Source organism: Coloeus monedula, assembly GCF_965178545.1.
Source record: "Coloeus monedula genome assembly, chromosome: 15".
In the NCBI taxonomy this organism is placed as follows: domain Eukaryota; kingdom Metazoa; phylum Chordata; class Aves; order Passeriformes; family Corvidae; genus Coloeus; species Coloeus monedula.
The window spans coordinates 17,190,033-17,212,867 of record NC_138795.1 but is presented as its reverse complement, the minus strand read 5'-3'; the positions used below and the strand labels follow the sequence as shown (position 1 = coordinate 17,212,867).

Genomic DNA, 22,835 nt, shown 5'->3' with positions numbered 1-22,835 from the left:
GCGGCAGTGAGGGTCCGAGCTCACGGTGGGGAGCTGGGAAGGCGGGAGAAGGAGGATGCGGGGTGAGGGGGAGGAAGGCAGAGCCTGGCTGAGGGACAGGACACAGCACAGCCGGCACAGCGTCACGCCTGGGAAGGAACAGGACAGAGGGTGGGACAGGGATGGGGACCAGAGGGTTGGCCTGGAGGAGGGACCGGCAGTGGGAGGCGCAGGCTGGATGCTGCGGGGCCCGCAGCAGTTCCTGCACGGGACTGCCTTGGCATCACCCTGGAGCCCAGAGCGGGGTGGCCCCGGAGCCCACGAGGCGCTGCCACCGTGCTGCTCTGCCGGAGCCGGCCCCGGGGGGCTGCGGACCGCCAGAGGTGAGGGAACACCGCGAGGGTGGCAGGGGATGGACGGGACAGGTTTGGGGACGGTGGGGAAGGGGCAGGAGTGGGACAGTCGATGGTCACTGTGCCAGCTGGGCATGGGTTTGTAGGCACAGAGATGATGCCCGTGAAGTGCCACTGCCCATGGGCACGGCTGGACCGCCCCACGGTGCCACACCACAACACGGTGCCCGGCACGACCTCAGAGCCACCCGCCCAGGAATGGGAAGGTCTCAGGAGCCTTCTCCTCACTGGAGAAGCCCCAGGCGGGGCAGGCAGAGGGCGAAGCCGGCCGCAGATCCCTTAGGGTGACACAGGCGTGAGAAAGGGGGAAATTGCCCCATTTCGGCGCCAGCTGCTGGGCAGAAGTGGGCACAGCCCTTTAACCCTGGGGCCCGAACACCCAGCCCACAGCGCTGTGGGGCACCGCTGCCCTGCCCTGCCCTGCCCTGCCCTGCCCTGCCCTGCCCTGCCCTGCCCTTTGCGTGGGTCCTACATCAGCCTGGCAGCCGCCCTGTCCCCCTGCCCTGCTCCCCATGTCCCAGCCCCTGCCGTGACCGTCCCTCCTCCTCGCTGACAGCGTCCCCCACGTGCTCGCGGGGACACCGCAGCCTCCCAGGGCACTCCCCCACGGCACCCACGCACGCCTCGCCTGGGCAGGCGGGGCTGGAGAAGCACGGACATGCCCGTGCTGGGCATGGGGACTCAGTCCCGCTGTCCCCGGCCGGGTTTGGGACGCGGCTCCTGCGGGAGGGGGCAGGGGATGCGTGGGGGCGTGCAGGCAGCAGGAAGGAAGCCTGCGCCGAACAATAGAGGGAAATGGAGGAACTGGAAAAAGAGCCGGTGGCAGCAGAGTCAGCACAGATGGTTTAGTGCGGAGCTGCGTGATTCATGGGAAAAAGGCCCTCAGCAGGCTCTGTCCCGCGGCTGCGCTGGCCTGAGGGTCCCTGGTGGCCCACGAGCCTGGCCGTGCCACTGTGCCCATGTGCGGTGCTGGCAGTGGGGGGTCCGGCCCGGCCGGGGCTGGCTGGCTGGGTGGCTGGGTGGGAGGCTGTCCCCCCTCTGCCTGCCCGTGAGTCATGCTGACCTCTCCCATGCCCTCACCAGCAGTGAGAGAGAGAGATTATGGTCTGGCCCTTCCGGCCGCTGAGCCCTCCCCGAGCTGGCCGGCACAGGAGCTCATCCCCTGGGAGGGGCCCCGCTGCTCCCCCCGTTATCTGCCCGGGACACCCCCGCGGCTGCGCCGCCTCTGGCCCGCCCGGCCGGCCCCGCGGAGCCCGGCATGTCCCAGCGCTCGGCATCTGCCCGGCCGCCCGCTCCCCCGTGAGCCCCCGCACGCTCAGTTCCTGCCCGGGCTCGGCTCACGGCCCCGCCGACAAAGCCGGACCAGGATCCGGCTGCGGCAGCCCCGGGGAGCAGCGGAGAGGCTGAGGCTGGGGAACAACAGGATGCCGGCTCCTGGAGCTGGGAGGTGAGCGGCTGTGGGGACAACAGCGAGGCGAGGGCACCTCTGGGACATCCCGCGCTCCCACCCGCGGGATCCGTGCACTTCAGGGCAGCTGAACCCACCCCGTTTCCCTTCCTGCCGCCTCCTCAGCCCCTCTCTCCCCTCCTCGCACAGATGATGGGCTGAGCATCCGTCGCAGAGGCACCGCAGGGCCATGAGCTCCCCGTGCGGCCCTGACTCGGATATTGCAGACTGGCTGGCCACCATCCACCTGGAGAGGTACCGGGATGTCTTCAAGCAGCACGGCTACCACGTGGCCGGAGATGCCACCTCGCTGGACAGCCACCACCTGCAGCAGATCGGCATCACCGCCACCGGGCACCGCAAGAGGATCCTCAACCTGGCGCAGCAGACACGGATGCTGAGCCAATCCCGGGGGAGACCTGCAGCAGGAGACACCCATTCCCGAGGCACGGAGGTCCTGGATGCCCCACAGGAGGGCAAGGATGCCATGAGAGCAGAGCCGGGAGGGACTAGTGACGCCTTTGGGACGCAGCCGCGTGTCACCGTGCCCAGCCAGGCACCGCCTGGAGAGAAGGACCCTGCTCCTCCCGCCGTGAAGCCGGTTCCCAAGCCGAGGACGGTTTTCCCTCGCTCAAAGCCAGAGCAGGGATCAGTGCCCGTGCCCCCGGCACGCTCCACGGTGCCAGCACACTGCCCGGGCAGCGACAGGGCACCAGCAGCCTTTGTGGTACTAGAAGGGTTCGTGCCAGGGGAGAGCTCCACGGATTCGGAGAGCCCGGAGCCCGGAGCCCAGGCTAATCCAGGGGCAGCCGCGGCCATGGGTGCGATAGCGTCCCGGCTGAGAGGGCGGGACAGCGCTCGGGAGGAGACGCGGCCGTCCCCGAGTCATGGACAAACCCTGGAGGCATCGGAGAAGTGCCCCCCGTCCGTCCCGTGTGTCCCCCCTCGGCACAGGCACAGGGGCCCGGCAGCTGAGCCCAGCCCTGGCAGTGCCCCGGAGGGTCCCGCTGCGCCCAGCCCTGCCCTGCCCGCCCCAGCCCGGAGAGGGCCCTCGCCGTGCCCCCGGGCAGCCGCGCAGCCGGGCTCGGGGCAGGCCCGCCTGGAGATGGTGTCCAACGTCATCTACGAAGGACTCGAGTGCCCGCCAGCCCCCGCGGAGGAGCCGGCAGGGGAGGATGGGCCCCGGGGCGAGGGTGTCCCCCAGCCCCCGGCTCTGTCCCCGCAGGAGCAGAGCCAGCCGCAGGACAAGCCTGAGTAAGCCGATGCTTTCCCTCACCCCTGGGAGCGAAGTGGGGGGAGAGCAGGCACAGATGAGGATCCAGAGAGCCCCCCCAGCCCCGGGACCTACCCCAGAGCCTGGCCCTGGCTGCCTCCAGGTGCTGACGAGCCCCTTTCGCCGCCTTCCCCGTGCCTTCCCCGAGCTCTGGAAACGGCAGCTGGGATCCCTCTGAGATGACGGGATGGCCCTGGGCCCCCCGGTGGCTCCTTCTGGATGCAGGGAGAGGCTGCTGCCCTTTCTGTGCCCCTCTGGCAGCAGGGCTGGGGGTCTCCAGCATGGTTAGGGCTGGCTCCTGCTGGGAACGAGGTGGGAGATGGCAGAGTGGAGGAAAAGCTGGGATGGGAAATGCCCCGCAGCCCCAAAAACACAGCCCGGCAGTCCCAGGGTTGGGAAGAGAAGAGAGCGAGGAGGCCGCTGGGAGCAGGGAGGGGATGCTGCACATTCCAGGGGACAAAGCCGGGCTCGGGAGCAGCGTCCAGCAGTCCCTGCCCAGCCAGCCGGGACACCACAGACCCCCAGTCCAGCCTCAGTAACCCCTCTCGTGTTTTCCCGCAGTCCCGGCTGGCCCGGCGGAGCCCTGCCCCCCATCCCGCAGAGACCCACCGGCAAGCCAGGTGAGAGCCCCCGGGGCACATCAGGGACCTCCAGCGGCCCCGAGGAAGGGGGAGAGGGGCTCACCCACACACCCTGCCTTTCCTCCGCTCCTGCCCCTGCTCCTGCCTCGCCCACGGACCGGGCTGGCCCCTTCCAGGCAGAGCCCAAGCCCACAGGTGTCACTGTGTCGGGTGCCCTGCGTGTTGGGGTGCACTGTGGTGGCCTCGGGGGGCCCTGGCTGCTCTCTCCCTCCCCGCAGGCGCCACTGATGCCTTTCCCTCCCCCGTCTCTACTCACAGAGGTGAATGACCCGCCCGTCAGCCCCTACAGCGAGACCATCTTCAGCCATGTGGCCCCACCCCGGGAGCCAAAGGTGAGGGGACACTCTGGGGGTGGTGGCTGTCCCCTGCTGTCGCTCTGCATCCCAGCGGCTGCAAAGCCGAGAGCTGCAGAGAGTGAGGTCACGGTGCCCGGCAGTGCCTGGGGAAGGCTCTTCCCCCAGAGGGTGCTGGGCACTGCCCAGGCTCCCCAGGGAATGGTCCCGGCCCCGAGGCTGCCAGAGCTCCAGGAGCGTTTGGACAGCGCTGCCAGGGGTGCCCAGGGGGGGATTGTTGGGGTGCCTGTGCAGGGCCTGGACTCGATGTGTCCCTTCCAGCTCAGGAGATTCTGTGATTCTGTGCCCCTGTGCCATGGGCCAGGCAGGCTGAGGGGGTCTGGGATGGGACAGGGCACAGGGGACAGGAGATGTGACCCTTCTCTCTTCCCAGGGTGTTGGCATCTCCTCCGAGCAGAGCTACGAGGCCGTGTCCGAGCTGGAGCTGGAAAGAGAAAGCTGCAGGTAGGGGTCAGCTCCTCTGGGTCACAGGGGCTGGGCTGGGGGTCAGGGGACAGGGGACACCCCTGGGGACAGCCTGAGAGGGGATGGGGTTTATTCCTCACTGCCGAGCTGATCAGGAGTGTCCGGGATGGGATCAGCAGTCTCTAGAAGAGCTGGTGGGTTCAGAGATGAGACGGGGCTGTGCTGCTGGGTGGCCCTAGGGGGGACAGTGCTTGGCAAGAGATGTCCTGGGTGCACAGCTGGTGCAGCACCAGTGGCACTGGGCACCTGTACACCCAGAGGAGCCTGGATTTCGCCTCTGGGACCAGGGAAACACCAAGGGGGATGGGGATTACTCAGAAATTCAATGGCTCCAAGCTCCAGATGAGCCGTTGTGCAATCCCTGAAGGCTCCAGCGGCATCAGATCAGCATCTGCTGCTCAGTCCCTCTGTGCTGGACAGTGAAATGGTGAGGGGCACCTTTAAAACGCTTTTGAAATGTACTTTCCATAACTCCTGATAGCATCTCAGAAAGAGGAAGGAAAGCTGCTCTTCCCATTTCGGATGGGGAGGGTTCCTTTTCCTGTGTTGCTTAGAGAGGAGGAGGTGAGCTGCAGCTCTGTGGCCTTCAGCTCTGGCCGTGGCCTTGCTGGCCAGTGCATGCCCAGCCTTTCTGGCCTCACCTTTCTGCCCCAGTGTGGGTCCAGCCCCCGTCCTGCTCTGGGTGTGTGGCACCTGATCCAGTGGCACAGGTCACAGCCACAGCTGGGGAGCTGCAGATCCCTGAGAACAGGAGCTCTGTAAACAGAAATGCTGCGATCTCCTGCGGAGCCTCCGAATCAGCTCAGAGAGGAGCTGGGTGCTGACCTGTGGGTCACAGCCTGCATCCAGAGGCTTCCAGGGAGCTGGGATCCTGAGCATCCCAAGGGAATTGGCCGGGCACTTGCAGCTGTGAGATTTTGCAGCCTGGCCTTGCTGAGAAGAGCAGGATGTGACCATCAGCAGTGCCAGGGGCAGCAGCTCCCTGGTTTTTCCTCCCAGCACAAGCACTAACGTGTTCAGGCTGTGGAGAGTGGAACAGGAGACAGAAAAGCCTTCAAAGACCTTTTGCACTGTGCTCACAGACTCCATGCAGCTGCTCCAGCGCTTTCCTCCCACACCCAGCCCCACTGGTCCCACCACGATTCCCTGGAGTGGAGCTGCAGGATCCTGCTCAGCTGCTGAGGGGCTGCAGGCCAGCCCTGGCCCCAGCCTTGCTCCCTCTGTGTGACCTCCTGATCCTCCCCTGCAGCGCTGGTGTTTCTCCAGCTCAGCCAGTCCTCATCCTTGTGGCACTGGGAATGAGCAGGCATCCTCTGCAGCCCACCAATTCCCAGTCCCAAACTTCAGAGAGGCCCTTCTGCCCCTTTTCCTACCTGTGGGAGCTCCTCTTGCCCTGCTCTGGGGGAGCTCTGTCTGCCCCACGCCGCTCCCTGGCTTGGGGTGTGGGCAGTGTCAGTGTGAGGGGTGGGCAGAGCCGCCTCACCAGCAAGAAAATATCTTCACAAAGAGGAAGAGGAATGCAAAATTCCCTGAGAACTGGGAGCTGGGTCTCTGAGGGTGCAGCAGGAGCGTAGGGTGGGATTGACCTGCTCTGAGTCTGAGCACCTTCCTCCACGCTGGTGACGCTCAGCCCCCTGAAGCGCTGGTGCCCTGCTCCAGCCATGGGTCTCAGCAGGACAGGGACGGGGCACAGCGGTGGCCGTGCCACCCACAGAGCTCAGGGGACTGGGTCAGACTCACCAGGCACTGTGGCCTTTGCTTGTCCCTGTCAGATGCTCCAGTTCTTTGTGCTTTCATTGACCATAAGTCACGGCTCAGGAAGGGGCTGTCATGGATTTTTTCCCGTTTTCCTCTTGCCCTGACCCATTCCGTGGGTCTGCCTCCCACTCAGCCGTGGCACTCAGGGCCGCTGTCTGCCTGTGACTCACAGAGTCCTCCAGCCACACCATTCCCTGTCCAGTCCCTCCTGAAGCATCTGGAGACCAGGCTGGGACTCCAGCCAGATGAGTCACCCTGCCAAGGCTCTGCTGTGTGAATTCAACAGCAATTTTCCTTGTGCTCTGAGCCTCGCAGCCACCCAAGGCCATTTCTGGTCTTTCCTGGAGCCAACCAGGTCTTTTCCCTCTCCATCCCCTCCTCAGCCCCATCCACCACCCCATTTCTCAGGAGCAGACCCCAAGCTGGGATGGCTCCAGCCCAGCATCTTCCCAGGCAGATTTAGGGCTTGCTCCTGTCCCACGGGGACCACGGACATCTGATGTCCGATGGCCTCAGAAGGTGCCTGTCCAGGGCCTGTCCTAGGATGAGGCAGTGCCCAAAAACAGGTGTTGGGAGAATTTATCAGGGGAGGTGTTTGGGGTCCCCCTCCTGGTCCTGAAGCTTCTCACGGACTTGCACTGGGGGCAGTTCCTCACACTCTGTGGGTTTCTTCTCCAAAAATGTCTCCATCTCCGAGGAGGATCCCCGCAGCGCTGCCCCTCCTTTCCCATGTGGTTCTGCACCTTGCTCCTGCTGGCTTTGCCTGATGTCACCCAGCTCCTGCGGCTGCAGCAGGGGGGGCCAGGAGATTCCTCATGACCCTGCGCCCATCACTCCCCCTGTCCCCTGGAGGTGCCTGGTTTGCTCAGGTGCTCCTCAGACAGAAGCTGGGGCAGGTCTTGGATCACCCCCGTTGCCTTTCTTGGAGCCTTCTCTTCCCCCTGGTGCTGGATTCCGCTGTGGAATGTGGCGTGGAAGCTCTCCCGTGGGTGCTGGGTTGTCCCAGCTGCCACCACTGTCTTCCTGCCCCTCACCGCTGCACCTGGGCAGGTCCCCTGTGAGCTCCTGGGCCTGTCAGACATTTTCCAGCACATTTCCTTTCCAGGGAAACAAAAACGCCTGGCTGAGAGGGCTGATGGGAAGGGGCAGGCAGTTTATTTTTATAATTTCCTTTTATTGTTGTGGGTGGAGAGCCTCAGCAGGCCCAGCTGGGGGTTTAGCATCACTTCCCAAGGAAAGGAGATGGATGCAGGAGCCCCGCCAGCCCCACATTTTGGCTGGACACAAGAGCAGGCACAAAGGTGTTGTGGCAGAAGGAGCTGCACGGTGCCGGGAATGCTGGAGGGGCGAAGGGAGAGGTCAGGCTGAGAGCCCTGAGGAGGGGCAGATGCGTGGCTGTGGAGCAGGGAGCGGGACATGGGAGTGGGAAGCTGCCTGGCTTCCTTTTGCTGCCTGTGAAGAGGGGAAGGAGGTGTTGCCAGGCGTTTGGAGACGTGTGGTGGTGACACTCCCTAAAGCAGGGAAGCCCCAGCATTTGGGCCATCACATAGGACTGGCTGAGCCTTGGGCTGCTGGTGGCCATGGGGCTCCTGAGCACTGAGCCCGCCCTGCTCACAGAGATGCAAACCCCCACATCCCTGGGTGCCCCAAGCAGGTCAGGATGGGACCAGGAGCTGTCCCCAGATGGGGTGGGATTGACCAGGACCCTGCTGTGCTGCCCAGCTCCCTCACAGCCCCTTTTGCCACAGGACGAGCAGCGAGTGCAGCAGCGAGGGCCGGAGCGAGGACGAGGAGAGCCGGAGCCGGCTGATCGAGCGCATCGCCCACAACGACACCGAGGGATATTCCACCGTGGAGGCCCCGCGCGCCGAGGGCGCCCCGTTCAGCCTGCCAGCCCACCTGTACCCCGACGAGGTGCTGGATGACCTCACCATCTCCCCGTACGCCAGCTTCACGTCGCTGTCCGAGCCCCGGCCCACCATGCTCAGCGGTTGGCTGGACAAGCTGTCCCCACAGGGGTACGTGGGGCAGGCGTGGAATCACAGGAGGCTGTGGGGTGGGAGGGACCTTAAAGTCATCTCATTCCACCCCCTTCCACTATCCCAGATTGGTCCAAGCCCCATGCAGCTGGCCTGGAGCACTTCCAAGCATGGGGCAGCCCCCATAGGCAGAGCCCCCTTGGGCGAGGCTGGTGAGGTGGCTGCACTGGTCACTGTGCTCCCCTCGGAGGAGGAACGCCTTGGGTACCCCAGCTGTGCTGCAAGGCTCTCTGTGCAGCCATGCCTGGGCTGAGGAGGGATCTGTGAGGGGGAATCATCCCCTTCCCAACTGTTTCTCTGCCATCCCAACAGGAACTATGTCTTCCAGAGGCGCTACGTCCGTTTCGACGGGAAGAACCTGATGTACTTCAGCAGTGAGAAGGTACCAAGGGGCAGGGCGGGGCAGGGTGGGGAGGCTGCACCTCGATACCACCTGGGGAGCTGCCACATCCCCTTTGCCTCCCCTTGGCCTCCTGGAAGGAGCCAGCAGTGCTGGAGTGGAGCAGCCATGACCCTGGAAGGCTCCCACCACAGCCTCAGCCATAGGGAGCCCGGGATAGCAAGGGTCCCTCTGCCAACAGGGAGCAGGAAAGGGGGGGTCCTGCTGGAAATGGGGTCCCAGCCATGGATCCACCCCTTCCTGAATCCCCAGCTCCCACCTGGCTGCTGGTGCCCGCAGGCTGTGCTGTGAGGCAGCACCCGGGGGATGTGGAGGATGGGCCAGGTCGTGGAGGTGCCCTGTGGGAAGGGCAAAGGGGGTAACCCTGCCTGGGGCTCGTTCCAGGAGCCCTATCCCAAGGGAGTGATCCCGCTGTCTGTGATCGAGATGGCTCGTTCCACCAAGGACAACAAGTTCCAGGTCATCACCAGCCATCGGATCTTTGTCTTCCGCGCCGAGAACGAGGGTGAGTGAAAACCTGGGCCAGGGCCCACCAGCCCCGAGGAACCCAGCCCTGCCTCCATTCTCCAGCCACAGACTGCGCTCACTCCAGCCCCAAAACATCCCCTGCCTGCCTTCTGGGTGCTCTGCTCCATGCCAGGGCTCTTGGGAAGGGCTCAGCCCCGCTCCCTCCTGCCTGGTCCCCAGCCCAGAGGAATGAGTGGTGCTCCACGCTGCAGAAGAAGGTGATGGAGCAGCGCCTGGTGGGGTCCCGGCCCCGGCCTGCCAACACCGCCCACTGCCAGAAGTCAGGAACCCTGGAGCTGAAGGGCCAGAAGTCCAAGGTTTTCGCAGCCCTGAGCCTGCCTGAGATGTGGCTGTACAAGAGTGAGCAGGTTCGTGGCCACAGCAGGGCCCGGATGGGATGAGAGGGATGGAGGGAGCTGAACCAGGGCTGGTGCCAAAGGGAGAGCAGGGAGGAAAAGGGTGGGCAGGAAAAAGGGAATGGCAGAGCAGGAAGCTGGAGATCCTTCCCAGGGCAGCAGTGATGGGTGCCAGGAGTGGACACCCCTCCCAATCTCTTCACTGTCACCAAATTATCACCGTGTCCACCAGGCATTTTGCTCTTGGTCACACCAAACATCCCAATCCATCCCAGGGCAGCTGGATCAATGGCCATGGAATCAGCAGCAAACACAGCCTGCTGCGAGGGCGACTCGCGGTGACAGCAGGGCACTGCCACCTCCCCCGCTGCTGCTGCTCCACTCCCTTCCTGCTGAATACTCTTAGCACCCCTGTTTTTATTTCCATCACCTCATTTCCAGGTTGCCTGCTGGGCACCACACAGCATCAGCTCTGATGTGTTGGCTCAGGTTGATATTTGTTTTCTGAGTGTCCCTGGCTTGGATCCCCAAAAGAAAGGGACCTGGATAGCCACATTTCGGGAGTTGCGGGCAGAACTTGCCTTCCATTGGAAGGCATAATTTAATTGCAGGGTGCTTTATGTCAGATGAGAGGTGGCTGAGAGAGTGGCAGGGGTGGGGTGCTGGGGGTGGCTGCAGCCCCACCACCACAGGCATGCGCGGGGTGCTGTGTTCAGAGCAGCAGAACCGACCCCGCCGTCACTCTGAACTGCAGTTCTTCAAAATGGGCATCGCCGTGTGCTTCATCGAGATGCGCGGCTCCACCATCCGCGAGGCCAAGAGCCGCAGCTTCGAGCTCATCACCCCCTCCAAAACGTTCAGGTACCCCGGCGCCCAAGGGGGATGAGGAGGGAGGAGCGGCCGGGAGCTGGGCCTGGGGGCTGGTTGCTGCCGTCCTCTGAGGTGCGGCTGTGCTGGTGCTCCCAGCTTCGTGGCGGAGTCGGAGCGGGAGAAGCGGGAATGGATGGAAGCGCTGCAGGAGGCCATCGCTGAGATGCTCTACGACTACGAGGTGGCAGAGAAGATCTGGTCCAACAAAGCCAACAAATACTGCGCCGACTGCTGGGCTCCGAGTCCCGACTGGGCATCCATCAACCTGTGCGTGGTCATCTGCAAGCAGTGTGCAGGTGGGACAACTCCCAGCGGGCACAAGGGTATCCTGGGGGGAGTGGGCTGGGCCAGCCTGGGCAGGCAGGGTGCTGGCTGGGGTGTGGGCACACCTTGGGTGCCAGTTCCCCAGCAGGATCGGGGGGTGCTGACTCTCCTGCTCCCTGCAGGGCAGCACCGCAGCCTGGGCTCTAACATTTCCAAGGTGCAAAGCCTGAAGCTGGACACCAGCGTTTGGTCCAATGAAATTGTGCAGGTGAGGCACTCGGGGGTGCAGTGAAATCGTGCAGGTGAGGCACTCGGGGCAGGCCATGGTGTGCTCGGGGGCCAGGCTGCTCCTGTGCCAGGGCAGCAGCCCCACGGCCTCTCTTGGGATGCAGGAACACCGGGAATCCTGCTCCTCCCGCTGGCCCTGGGGCTCACCATGACCATGGGACTCTCCCACAGCTTTTCATCGTGCTGGGAAATGACCGAGCCAACCGGTTCTGGGCTGCTCGGCTCCCCGCCACCGAGGCCATCACCCCGGACAGCAGCGCCGAGCAGAGACGGGACTTCATCGCCCGCAAGTACCGAGAGGGACGGTACCGCCTGCCCCACCCCCACTACGCCACTCAGGAGGAGGTGCTCCAGGTAGGGGACACCTCGAGGTGCTGGGAGCCACCCCAGAGCTCGTGGTCTGAGGTGCCAGCCACCTCCTGCCTGGCTGTGTGTGCTCACTCCCTTGTGCCAGGCACATTTTGGGAGGTTGTGCCCTGGTTTGGCTGCCTCGGAGCAGCCCCAGGAGCGAGCTGGGGTCTCCACGAGCCAGGACGTGGTCCCTTAAAGGCGCCTGTTGCACCCCAGGCACTGTGCACTGCGGTGGCAGGACCAGCCCTGCTCAAGACCATCCTGCAGTTCTTCTCGTCCTCGGAGGCTGCTCTGGCTGCTGATCCTGCTGCCAGCGAGGTGGCCCCAGGGGCCGACCTCTGGTGGGGACCAGAGAGCAAAAGGCCCAGGAACCTTTCAGGTAACAAGGACCCTCGAGCCCCACCTGGCTGTGGTGGAGGAACTTCCTCTTTGCCCTGCCCCTCCTAGCGTGCCCCAAGGCTGGCGACAGTCAGGGTCTCAGGTCTCGTGGCTCCCTGGGGGACCCGCCCTGTTTTAGGAGGGGGCAAGGCATGGGGTTCCTCTGGAGTCCCTTTTCGGGGAACCCCGTGCCTGCACACCCCAGTGCCCACACCTGCATGGGTGGGATCTCCCTCTGGTACCCACAGTTTGGTGGGTGCCTGATCCCACCCCCTCTCAGTGCTGTGTCCCACAGGGAGCCCCCGCACGCGGGACCCGGGTCCAGAGGGCGTCTACAACGAGATCACGCAGCCAGTGACACACAGCGGGTACCTGTACCGGGCCACGGCCCCCATGAAGCTCCCAGGGGCCAGGAAGAGCAAAGAGGGTGAGTGTGGGCAGTGCAGGAGGGCAGCCAGCGGGGTGCCCACCCCAGTGCCACTGAGCCCCCATCCCCACAGACTTCCAGCGCACGTGGTGCTCCCTGGAGAAAGCCCTGCTCTTCTTCGAGACCGAGAAATGCACTGAGCCCCTGGGCCACATTGACAGCGGGGATCTCATCTCCCTGGGGGTCAGCAGAGCCCACCAGGTGCTCACCAGCCCCGGCCCCACTGAAAGGTACCCCCAGCCGTGCCCGCAGCCATGCCCAGAGGGCCTGGGGCACACAGACAGCAGGGCCGGGCTCCCTGCTTGGTGCAGTGGCTGCTCTGGCTCTGGGGGCAGGGTCACCCTCACGGGCTGGTTTGTCCTCTGCAGGTTTCGCTTCACCCTCGAGCTCTTCCTCACTGGGGAAAAAGTGCAGCATCTGGGAACGGATGGGCCCGAAACGCTGCAAGCCTGGGCCAGCGCCATCGGCAAGGTGAGCCAGCGCCAGCGCTGGACACATGGTGTGTCCCCAGGCTCTGTCCCTGTGTGATCCCTCCCAGCTCCCCGTGCTCTTCACCCTCCTCCCTTTCCAGGGGCTCCGATGCTCCCTGGTGACCTGCCCCCATCCTCGTGGGGGCCAGCCCTCGGGGGTGGAGCCCTGTCTTCACCCCGCTCGTCTCCTGTTCCATCCCACAGTGGTTCACCCCCGTGAGCTGCCACTGTCTGCTGGGCTACGAGTTCCAGCGCGTGGGCCAGCTGCGCTACAAGTGCATGCTGAACCCTGAGCGCTGGCAGCAGGCCTTCTTCATCCTGCAGAAGGGCCACCTCTTTATCTGCCCCGCCGAGGAGGACGGGGCCGAGGACAGCATCAACCTGCGGCGGCTGCAGGAGCTCAGTGAGTGCCGTGTCACAGCCCGGGACAGGCACCGTGGGGTGGCCGTGCGTGCCTCTGACCCCTCAGCTTCTCGCCCCAATGCAGGTCTGGTTCCTGCCACGGACACCCCGGAGAAGAAGGAGCTGCTGGTCCTGGTGGAGATGGGGAGGTGAGTCCTGGCCATGGGGATGATGGGGAATGAGCCGAGCAACCTCGGCATGCTGCCCAGGGCAAAGGCACTTACGGACGGGCCGATGCTGATCCCAAATCCACGGTGGGGATGTCACTGGGACAGCAGGGCTGTGACCGAGGGGCTTGCAGAGGTGTTTTGATGGGGCAGGGTGTCCCTCAGCTCAGCCTGGCTGGTCCTCGCTCCCTGTCACAGGCAGGAGGGGATAACCTGGCCCTGTGACCACCCTCATTCCCTCTTTTCTGCCCTTGTTGTTCTCAGGACGTTTTACCTGCAGGGCTTGTCGCGGGCGGACTCGGCAGCGTGGTACAGTGACATCCAGGCATCGGCGGGGGGCCGGGGCAACGCTCTGAGGGACCAGCAGCTGAGCCGGGGGGACATCCCCATCATCGTGGACTCCTGCATCGCCTTCATCACCCAGTACGGTGAGCCCAGCACGCCCCAGCACTCTCCGACACCTTGGGATGGCCGATGGATCCCGGCAGGAGGCACCACTCTGGGGCCACCAGCTCCATGAGGGATTCTCTGAGCAGGATCGGGCCCCTGTGACCCCATGTCCCTGTCCCAGGGCTGCGGCACGAGGGGATTTACCGCAAGAACGGCGCCAAGTCCCGGATCAAGGTACTGATGGAGGAGTTCCGGCGGGATGCCCGCAACGTCAAGCTGCGCATCAGCGACAACTTCATCGAGGACGTCACTGATGTGCTGAAAAGGTTCTTCCGGGAGCTGGAAGATCCCATCTTCACCCTGGAGCTGCACCCGCAGTGGAAGGAGGCCGCAGGTACCTCCTTCACCCAGCCCTGCTCCACACTGGGTTCACTGGGGCCAGTGTCCCTCTGGATGGGATCCTGGTGCCAGCCTTGGTGCCGTGTCACTTCTGGATCTGCTGGGTTCAGGCAGATCTGGGATCTGGTTTTCCTCTCTCCAGAAATCCCCTCGAAGCCGCAGCGCTTGGAGCGGTACAAGGAGCTCATCCATCGCCTGCCTCGCCTCAACCACAAGACTCTGGCTGCGCTCATCGGGCACCTCTACCGGTCAGTGGGGACCTCCCCAGCATTGTGGGGTCTCCCTGCTGCCCAGGGAATGCTGGCTCCTATCCCTAAGAGACAGGGAGGGCCCCATGCCTGTGCCCTGCTCCCCCAGCCCCACAGCTGGTGCTGGAACATGTCTGGGACGCCTTGAACATTCCCAATGTCATCCTGCAGCAAGGGGGAGTGGCAGGAGGTTTGGGACTAGGGGACACCACCCTGTAGGATGTAAATGTCGCCCAGTGCCCCAAAAAGACGGAAAACACTCGATTCCCATCCCTGAGTCGGAGTTTGAGGTAGCGCTGTTGTCTGGTCTGATGGCAGCGGGAAGTTCTCAAAACAGGATCTGCCCAGTTTGAAGTTCCCACTGCTGGGGGGCTGGGGACCTCCGGGCTGTTTCTCAGGGGAGTTTGTATGAGGCAGAGGAGGGCAGCTGGGGCTGAAACCCCACCGTGAGGGGGACCAGCCCCTCACCTCTGTGCTCCTCGTGCCAGGGTGCAGAAATGCGCAGACCTCAACCAGATGAGCACCAAGAACCTGTCGCTGCTCTTCGCGCCCAGCCTCTTCCAGACCGACGGCAAAGGGGAGCACGAGGTCAAGGTGATGGAAGATCTCATCGACAACTACGTCAGCATCTTCAATGTGAGCAGGGGCCTGCAACCCCCTCCACGCTGGGTCTGATCCAGACCCTCTTGGATGCCCCCACGCTGCCCTCCTCTGCTTCCCCCTGCGTCCCTCCATCCCAGCCCTGTGTCCTCAAGCCGTATCCTGCTCCCCGCTGATCCTGTGCACCCTTCCTCTGGCAGATTGATGAGGATCAGGTATCCCAGATGGATCTGGAGAACAGCCTGATCACCACCTGGAAGGACACCCAGGTACTGGGGCTGTGCTTGCTGGCCCCCACCACATCAGGGACCCCTGGGCTGGGGGGACTGGCTGGAGGATGGGGACACTCCCAGCTGCCCACCCCGAGTCCTCACTGTCCCATGTCCACATTTGGGAAAGGACCTTCCCCCTCTTATCTCCCCTGTGCCCATCACCTTGAGGCTCCTGCCCAGGGGAGAAGCAGCCCCAGCTTCTCGGGACACCACCTCCAGCCGCTGGGAAGATGGGATGTGCTCAGCACCCACGCCAGCATTGCACCAACGCCACCCACTGTCCCCGCAGCTCTCCCAGGCAGGGGACCTTATCATCGAGGTTTACCTGGAGCAGAAGGTGCCCGACTGCTGCGTCACCCTGAAGGTGAGTCCCAAAGCAGGGCTGTGCCAGCAGGAGTGAGGAGGGACGCAGGCTCCCGGCGTCCCTGGGACCCATCCCGCACCACCCACCGCAGCTCCCCGTGTGTCCGGCCCCAGGTGTCCCCCTCGATGACAGCAGAGGAACTGACCAACCAGGTGCTGGAGATGCGCAATGTGGCTGCCAGCCTGGACATCTGGCTGACCTTCGAGGCGCTGGAGAACGGGGAGCTGGGTGAGCACGGCGGGATGGCCCGGGGGGATGCTCCTGGCACGGCCAGGCTGCTGAGGGGGAGGTGTGGGGTACAGGGGGGTGGCTTTCTGGTGGTGGCAGGGGGGACAGGAACTGGCACAGGGAAGGGGACACAGTGGTGAGCATCCCTGTGTCCCCAGAGCGGCCCCTGCACCCCAAGGAGAAGGTGCTGGAGCAGGCTTTGCAGTGGTGCAAGCTCCCGGAGCCCAGCGCCGCGTACCTGCTGGTGAGGAAGGTGCCCATTGGTGAGGGCAGCTGTCTCTTCACGGGTAAGGCGACACAAAGGGACCCAGCCCCTCGGGGTGTCCCCAGAGGGGGACAGCTCTGCCTGAACTTCCCCTTGCCCTGCTCACCGCCCTGCGGCCATCAGGGGCACAGCCCCAGGACCCAGAGTGGGATCCCCCTGCGATCCCACCCTGCCAGCCCCGCTGACCCTCATCTCCCCACACTGGGCAGGTGCCAAGCGTGAGACCCCCAAGTGTGGGCTGCTGAAATGCCGCGAGGAGCCCCCCAAGCTGCTGGGGAACAAGTTCCAGGAGCGTTACTTTGTCATCCGGGACCGGAGGCTGCTGCTGCTCAAGGAGAAGAGGGTACCCGGGGGATGCTGTGGGATGGACCCGAGCCCCGAGGGTGGGAGGAGAGGCAGGGAGGAGGAGCCTGGGGACAGCAGTGGCACAGTCCTGGCTGTCCTCCTGGCAGGGAGGCTGGCACCAAGCCGGGCTGACCCGCTGGATCTCCTTTCCCAGAGTGCCAAACCAGAGCGTGAGTGGCCCCTGGACGCAGCCAAGGTTTACATGGGCATTAGGAAGAAGCTGAAGCCACCAGCTCAGTAAGTGGGACCTTCCCAGCTGTGACACTGGGGCAGGAATCCCTCAGTCCATGCTCCTGGCACCCAAACCCGGCTGCTGCAGCGTACCAGGCTCCACCTGGACCCAAAGCCTGTGCCCACGGGGCGAGCTCAGCCCCTGCCCCACTGCCCACAGTCCCCAGGCTGTGTCTGAGCTTGGCAGCGCTGCCCCACAGCCTTGTGTTCCTTTCCAGGTGGGGTTTCACACTGACCCTGGACAAGCAGCAGCTGTGAGTACCTTCCCCCTGCTGTCCTGGGGCTGCAGGAGGTCGAGATCTGTCCCAAATCTCAGTGGGACTGGGACAGGGCAGTGCTACAGGGCCCGGGGGTCAGGGCAGAGCTGGGACACTTGAGAGGCAGAGGGGTGGGGCCACACTGTCCCTGGCACAAGGTGGCAGCCAGGCTCCAGGGGCCACCCGTGTCCCTGGCACACAGCCTCCCTGCCTCCCCACCCACACCAGCCCCCCTGGGTGATGCTGGGTGCCTAAAAAGCTCTCACCTTGCCCTAAAGCAGCAATTCGGGCATGCAGAGATTTCCAGAGGTGCAGCCCCATGGGGTGTAGATGAACCTGAGAGCCCCAGGCTCACAGGCAAGGTGACAAGGGGACATGGCCCCCACTGTCCCCACACCCTGGCAGCTTCTCCGCTGTTTCCTCTGCAGGTACCTGGTGTGCTCGGGGCAGGCTGAGCTGTGGGACTGGACCACCAGCATCCTCAAGGCTCAGGTGGGTGCAGGCTGGTTGTGCCACCTAGCCGGGCAGGGCTGGGGCAAGGCTGGCAGGGCATGACCCCCATCCCCACCCTGTCCCTGTGCACAGCACGACGACCTGCGCCCCGTGGTGCTGCGCCGACGCTCCTCCTCCGACCTCGCCAAGCAGAAATTCGGGACGATGCCGCTGGTGCCCCTGCACGGGGACAGCACTGATGCCACCATGCTCTCTGCCAACCAGACCCTGGTAAAGCCCCTGCCGCTCCCCCTGCCCACTGGTGCTCCTTGTACCCATCCCAAGACCCTGTGCCCACCCCAGGGCTGGAGAGGCTGGTGCATTGATGTGTGTGCTGTGTGTGCTGTTTTTGCTGTGTGTGCTGTGTGCCATGCTCGTGCCCATGTCCGTGCCCATGTCCATGTCCAGCTCTCTGTGCCTGCTGGCTCCTGCACCCCCCTGCCCCTCCCCTGCCTGCCCAGGCCCCCGTGGCCCTGCTCCACGCTCTCCGTGCTCACCCCTGTCCGTCTCCTCTGTTTCTAGCGCCGCCTGCACACGCGAAGGACTTTGTCCATGTTCTTTGTAAGTACCTGCACGCGTGGAGCATCCGCTGCTGGCTTTGCGCTGTGCCAGGGCTCACTGCGGCACCCCACGGGCACTCAGAGATGTGCCCACGTTGTGTGGCCGACGAGGGGGTGCCCGCTGCTCTGCGTGTTTCCTACCTGGGGATGTGGGTCCCTGCACGGTCCCAGTGTGGGCAAACAGGACCACACCAGTCCAGCCCAGTTCCCAGAGCCTCTCCCGCTGGGCACATGGTGCCCGTAGGGGATCAGTGGATGAAATGTGAGGGAACGGGTTCAAGTGTGCCTTGTCACCAGGTTATTTCCACAAAGTCCTGGCTGGACCTCATCTCACCTGGCTTTGTGTTCTGCATGGCACCCACCTGCCCGTGCCACCCCAGAACCCTCTGCCAGGGGGTGCTGGGCTGGTGGCATGGACCATGCCCAGGCAGGGACCAAAACACTCCCCCTTCCTCAGCAATGGGGAAGAAAGGTCAGCAGTGCCTGAGCCCAGGCACCTGGTGGAGGGTGGGTCCCCTGCAGGTATCGGCGCCATGGTGAGGGATAAGGACCCCCGGGCAGCGCAGGGAGGGCAGGGTGAGGGGGGATGGAGGGGTACAGCTGAGCTGTGTGGACAGTATCCCTCACCCTGACCCCCTGCCCTCCCCAGCCCATGAAGATCCACCAGGATTCCCTGGAGGAGCAGCAGGAGAAGGAGGCAGATGCTGATCCTGTCTACGAGGAGGTGGGGAACTTCCCCGAGCTGGCGGCGCTGGACCTGGGGCAGGGGCTGCTGGCAGAGCTGGTGGCCGTGCCCCCCGTGGACAGGTCCAAGAAGCCGTCCCCGTTCCCCGAGCAGCCCCCAGCCACCGCCCTGCGCTCCTCGCTGCCCGCCAGCCCGGCCCACAGGGTGACGGGTCCCTCTGTCACCAAAGCCGTGTCCCTCGAAAGGGGCTTGAACCTGGAGAGCAACAAAGCTCCAAGCCCGGGGCTCAGACCCACCAAAACGTCCTCTCTGGAGAGGAACATGGAACCTTCCCTGGTGCTGGGCAGGGACTGGGAGCAGGCAGCCACACCGGGGAGCAGTCCCACGGCAGAGACCTCCCTGGAGCTGCCCAGGAAGAGGAGCTTGCAGCCTCCCTCACCCATCAGTGACAAACTCATCCAGGAGCTCAGCAGCGTCATCCTCAGGAAGAGCGATGGCCAACCCCCGGGGCCGGGCGAGCCAGTGACGTGACCCGCTGTGCCAAAGGGGTGGCCACCGACTGGGGGTCAAGTCGTGCCCGGTGGCAGCGATGATGGGTACCCCACACTCCCACATCATGGAACCCCCACCCTCCTCCTCCTCCTCCTCCTCATCCCGGAGCCAGGCTGGGATTGGGAACCAAAGGGACAAGTGGGGACCAGGATGTTGGGCCAGGGTACCCCCTCGTGGGAGGGCTGGGGCTGTTGCCACACGTGCTCTTGCTCATGGGTGGCACATCTGCCATCGAGCCCAGCGCAGAGGGACGCAAGAAAAGCAGAAATGTGGTGCCTGCGTGCTTGGGCAGCACAGTGCCGTGCCAGGCAGGGGGCCTGGGGTGCCCGCCAGCACGGGGGAACACAGCGTGTCCCCTCTCCAGCACCGGGCCCGCAGGGCAAGGGCACCCGAGCCATCCCCCCTCCCCTTCTCGCATCCACCATGGCATATTTTGGGGGGAAAGGGGGAGCAGCAGGAGCAGGGCTGGCCGTGTGTGCCTGGAGCGTGGTCCTGGCGATGGAGGGCGGCCCCTCCTCGGTGAGGATGTTTGTACATACTCCTGCCACCAGCAGGGAGAAATAAAGGTTTATTTGTACCCTGGAGGGCTTGGCCACTGCAGGAGGGGCGGTGAGGGGTGCCAGGCTCTGGCAGGTGGGGGAATCAGGGTGCCAGGCAGCCAGCTGGGGGACACAAGGGATTGGAGCGCACTGGTGTCATCAGAGGAGCAAAACTGAGGCAAAATCCTCAGGAACCTCAGATCCAGGTGGGATTTTCTGCCCAAGTCTATTACCAGCCCTTCATGGTGGGCACGTTTCAGGCTCTGTGTCTCAGGGGGATGCAGCCTGGCAGCCCTGGCTCTGCCCGCTGGACCTCAGGGGCAGGGCCGTCTTCTCCGTGGACCTCCCCGACGAGGCCTCGAGCCCCCGCAGGCAGCGGCCTCCAGCATCCTGGACCCAGCCCCGAAAATCCCGGGAGACATAGAAGTAGATGAAGGGATCGAAGCAGTTGTTGCAGGCGCTGAGCACCAGGGCCAGGGCGTAGGAGACGTAGGTGCCGTTGTTGCACCCCGTGGGCTCCAGCAGGTGGTGGATGAAGAGCAGCACGTTGCTGGGCGTGAAGCAGAGGATGAAGACCAGGAGGACCAGGGCCAGGAGACGCACCACCTGCCCGTGGCTCCCTCCCTTGGCCAGCAGCCGCGCCAGGATGCAGCTGTAGGAGATGGCCATGAGCACGAAGGGCAGCCCAAAGCCCAGCCCCACCAGGGACAGGAAATAGTAGCCAAAGAACTTTTGGGTTTCCTTTCCCAGCACGTCGTGGCACGTCGTGATGTTCAGGCTCGAGATATCGTGTGTGTGCGAGCGCAGAAGCAGAGGGCTCATGCCCAGCCCCACCAGCAGCCAGATGCCCACACAGATGCCCACCTTGCCGCTTGTCCAGCTGGAGCCCTTCCACAGGAACGGGTGTGCCACGGAGATGTAGCGCTCCAGGCCGATGCAGGTGAGGAAGAGGATGGAGCTGTACATGTTCCCGTAGAAGAAGGCCACCATGGTGCGGCACAGGTAGTCCCCAAAGAGCCAGTGGTTGCCCAGGAGGTGGTAGGAGATCTTGAAGGGCAGCAGGAGGACAAAGAGCAGGTCGGCCGCGGCCAGGTTGAGCAGGAAGAGGGCGCAGGAGCATCTCCTGAAGTTGGTGGCCAGGACCCAGCAGGCCAGAGCGTTGGCTGGCAGCCCCACGAGCAGGACCACGGAGTAGAGGGCAGGGAGCAGGCGGGTGCTGAGGGTGCCATTGAGGAAATCTTCTTCGGAGGCCTCGGAGCACTGGTTCTTCTCCTGGGGTGTGAGGCGGAGCAGGGCTCGCCCTCGGACAGGCACTGCGGGGACACGAGGCACGGGGCTCAGCCCAGAGCCCGCTCCCGCTGACCCTGCCCACTCGGGGCCGCTGAGCTGTCACCCCTCCCTGCAGAGCCACCAGCAAACACAGGAGGTGGCATCTCCCTGTCCCACGGCAGGGGAGCCCCCGACGCCCTGCTGCCCTCGCCCTGCCGAGCCGTGCCACATCCTGTGCCAGCCACCACCGCAGCAGTGTCAGCCCAGCTGGGTGCCCTGCTCTGAGCCCAGATGGGCTCTGCTCCCACATCCCTGGCGCTGCTGACGTCCTACCCAGCCCAGCACAACGGGGTCAGGAGGGCAGCCGGGAAACCCGCAGCAGCACGGGGCTGGGATAGTCCCAGCCGTCCCCCCAGCTCAGCCAGGAGACATCTCCTCATCTTCCTGCGGTCGGGGACTTTCTGCTGCGTGTGAAGAACAAAAACGAAGAACAGGAAGGTCCCCGGACACCAGATAAACAACTCAGGATCAAATCCCCTTTCTGTCTTGCTCAAAAAAAAAAGCCAGACAGGCTCTACATGTCAGCCCCAGCTCTGGAATTTCTATTCCGATGGTCCCCAGAACACCCTACCCCGGGGGGCTTTGGTTACGTCCCACAGGTTTCCCACAACCTCTGCCCCCTCTCCCCATGCAGATGATGGAAAATTCAGGTTACACGAGCAGTAATCTGAATTTTGCTGCCAAAAGGGGAAATGCTGGCTGGGTTTCACTCGGATTCTCAATGTAGACACTGAGGGAAGGCAGCAGAGCAGGGCCCCGAACTCTCCCCGTGACACGCACCCATCGCCTCCAGGTGCCACGGGACGTGATATTGGGGTGTCCCAGCGAGGTGCCCCTGCCCTACCCCATCACCCCCAGACCCACCAAGGCACTTACCTGGGGAAGGTTGGGCGGCAGAGCCGAGCCAGGCACAGCCGAGCAGGAGGGTGACACAGGCAGCAGCAGAACCAGGTGACAGCAGCAGCCGGGACATCTCTGCGGAGTGGCCGCTGTGCCAGCCGGGTCTGCACAAACGGCACGGGGCTGGTGACACGCCGGGAGCGTCACCGGTGCCTTCCCTGCTGGCACCCTCCTTCTGTCTCCACCACGTCACACCAGCGTCCTGCCCACAGTCCTGTGGTGTCAGACTGGAGCACGAAGCGACCGCCAGTTGTCACCGCCGCCGAGCATCCTGGGCACACCATCGAGGCGGGGAGAGATTTCCAGCCGCAGCCACACCATGGGCAGGAGGAAGCAGGCAAGAGGCAGCTGGAGGCAGACGGGTGAGAAGCACGGCGGGAAGATGGAGCTGTTTGTGCCCCATATATGGGACAGGAAGGTGGCAGCTGGCTCCCAGCCCGGTGACACGTGGCCAGGACCAGACATCCCCAGGATCCATCGCCGGGGTCAGGCTGACAAGCCGGTGTCACACAGCTTGATGTAGATGGGACCACCCTGCTCTGTCCCCTTCTTGTCACCAAAGTGGGCGCTGGCTGACCTCCGGTCCATTTTCCTGGCTAAGAGGAGGAATAACAGAGCCGGTGACACATCCCCAGCCCAGCCTTGTGCATCGTCACACACCACGGGGACCAGGACACGTGCAGCCAACCCCAGAAATGTCATGGGAAGAGAAAGGGACGAATGGAACAGTGGGGAAAGCCACAAGCTCTGCAGGAACCACAGAGCAAAACCAGATCAGAACAAGAAGTGAGAGATGAAGGGGATGGGAGAGGGTTGGGAGGGGGACAAAGGGACGGGGGGACAGGCAGGGGCTGGTTGGGGACCCCTCACGATTCCAGGTGGCCCCGCTGAATGCCACTGCTCAGCTTTGTGCCCATGTCCCCGTGTCAGG

The 22,835-nt window shown here is 64.2% G+C and overlaps 2 protein-coding genes across 3 annotated transcripts; one reads left to right on the top strand and one right to left on the bottom strand.

The window, feature by feature from the left end:
• The first annotated feature begins 234 nt into the window (after positions 1 to 234).
• ARAP3 (ArfGAP with RhoGAP domain, ankyrin repeat and PH domain 3) lies at positions 235 to 19,641 on the top strand. 2 transcript variants are annotated; one of them, XM_082291343.1, is made up of 34 exons: positions 235 to 362; positions 1,990 to 3,093; positions 3,674 to 3,732; positions 4,012 to 4,085; positions 4,480 to 4,550; positions 8,078 to 8,347; positions 8,681 to 8,750; positions 9,153 to 9,273; positions 9,456 to 9,643; positions 10,386 to 10,492; positions 10,598 to 10,797; positions 10,948 to 11,033; positions 11,225 to 11,407; positions 11,621 to 11,783; positions 12,078 to 12,209; positions 12,283 to 12,439; positions 12,578 to 12,680; positions 12,884 to 13,082; positions 13,167 to 13,230; positions 13,513 to 13,676; positions 13,820 to 14,032; positions 14,180 to 14,285; positions 14,774 to 14,921; positions 15,086 to 15,154; positions 15,447 to 15,521; positions 15,635 to 15,749; positions 15,908 to 16,036; positions 16,224 to 16,357; positions 16,514 to 16,596; positions 16,809 to 16,844; positions 17,276 to 17,339; positions 17,433 to 17,570; positions 17,862 to 17,900; positions 18,549 to 19,641. In XM_082291343.1, the coding sequence occupies exons 2-34, from the start codon at positions 2,030 to 2,032 to the stop codon at positions 19,113 to 19,115; spliced, it is 5,391 nt and encodes a 1,796-aa protein (XP_082147469.1). In that variant the 5' UTR covers positions 235 to 362; positions 1,990 to 2,029; the 3' UTR covers positions 19,116 to 19,641. The 2 variants fall into 2 exon arrangements, with proteins under 2 accessions (XP_082147469.1, XP_082147470.1); XM_082291344.1 differs by lacking the exon at positions 17,862 to 17,900.
• Positions 19,642 to 19,945: 304 nt separating this feature from the next.
• On the bottom strand, positions 19,946 to 21,977 carry LOC309578700 (proteinase-activated receptor 3-like; the record flags this gene model as incomplete). Its single annotated transcript, XM_082291491.1, has 2 exons — positions 19,946 to 20,988; positions 21,881 to 21,977. The coding sequence occupies 2 exons, from the start codon at positions 21,975 to 21,977 to the stop codon at positions 19,946 to 19,948; spliced, it is 1,140 nt and encodes a 379-aa protein (XP_082147617.1).
• Positions 21,978 to 22,835: the final 858 nt, after the last annotated feature.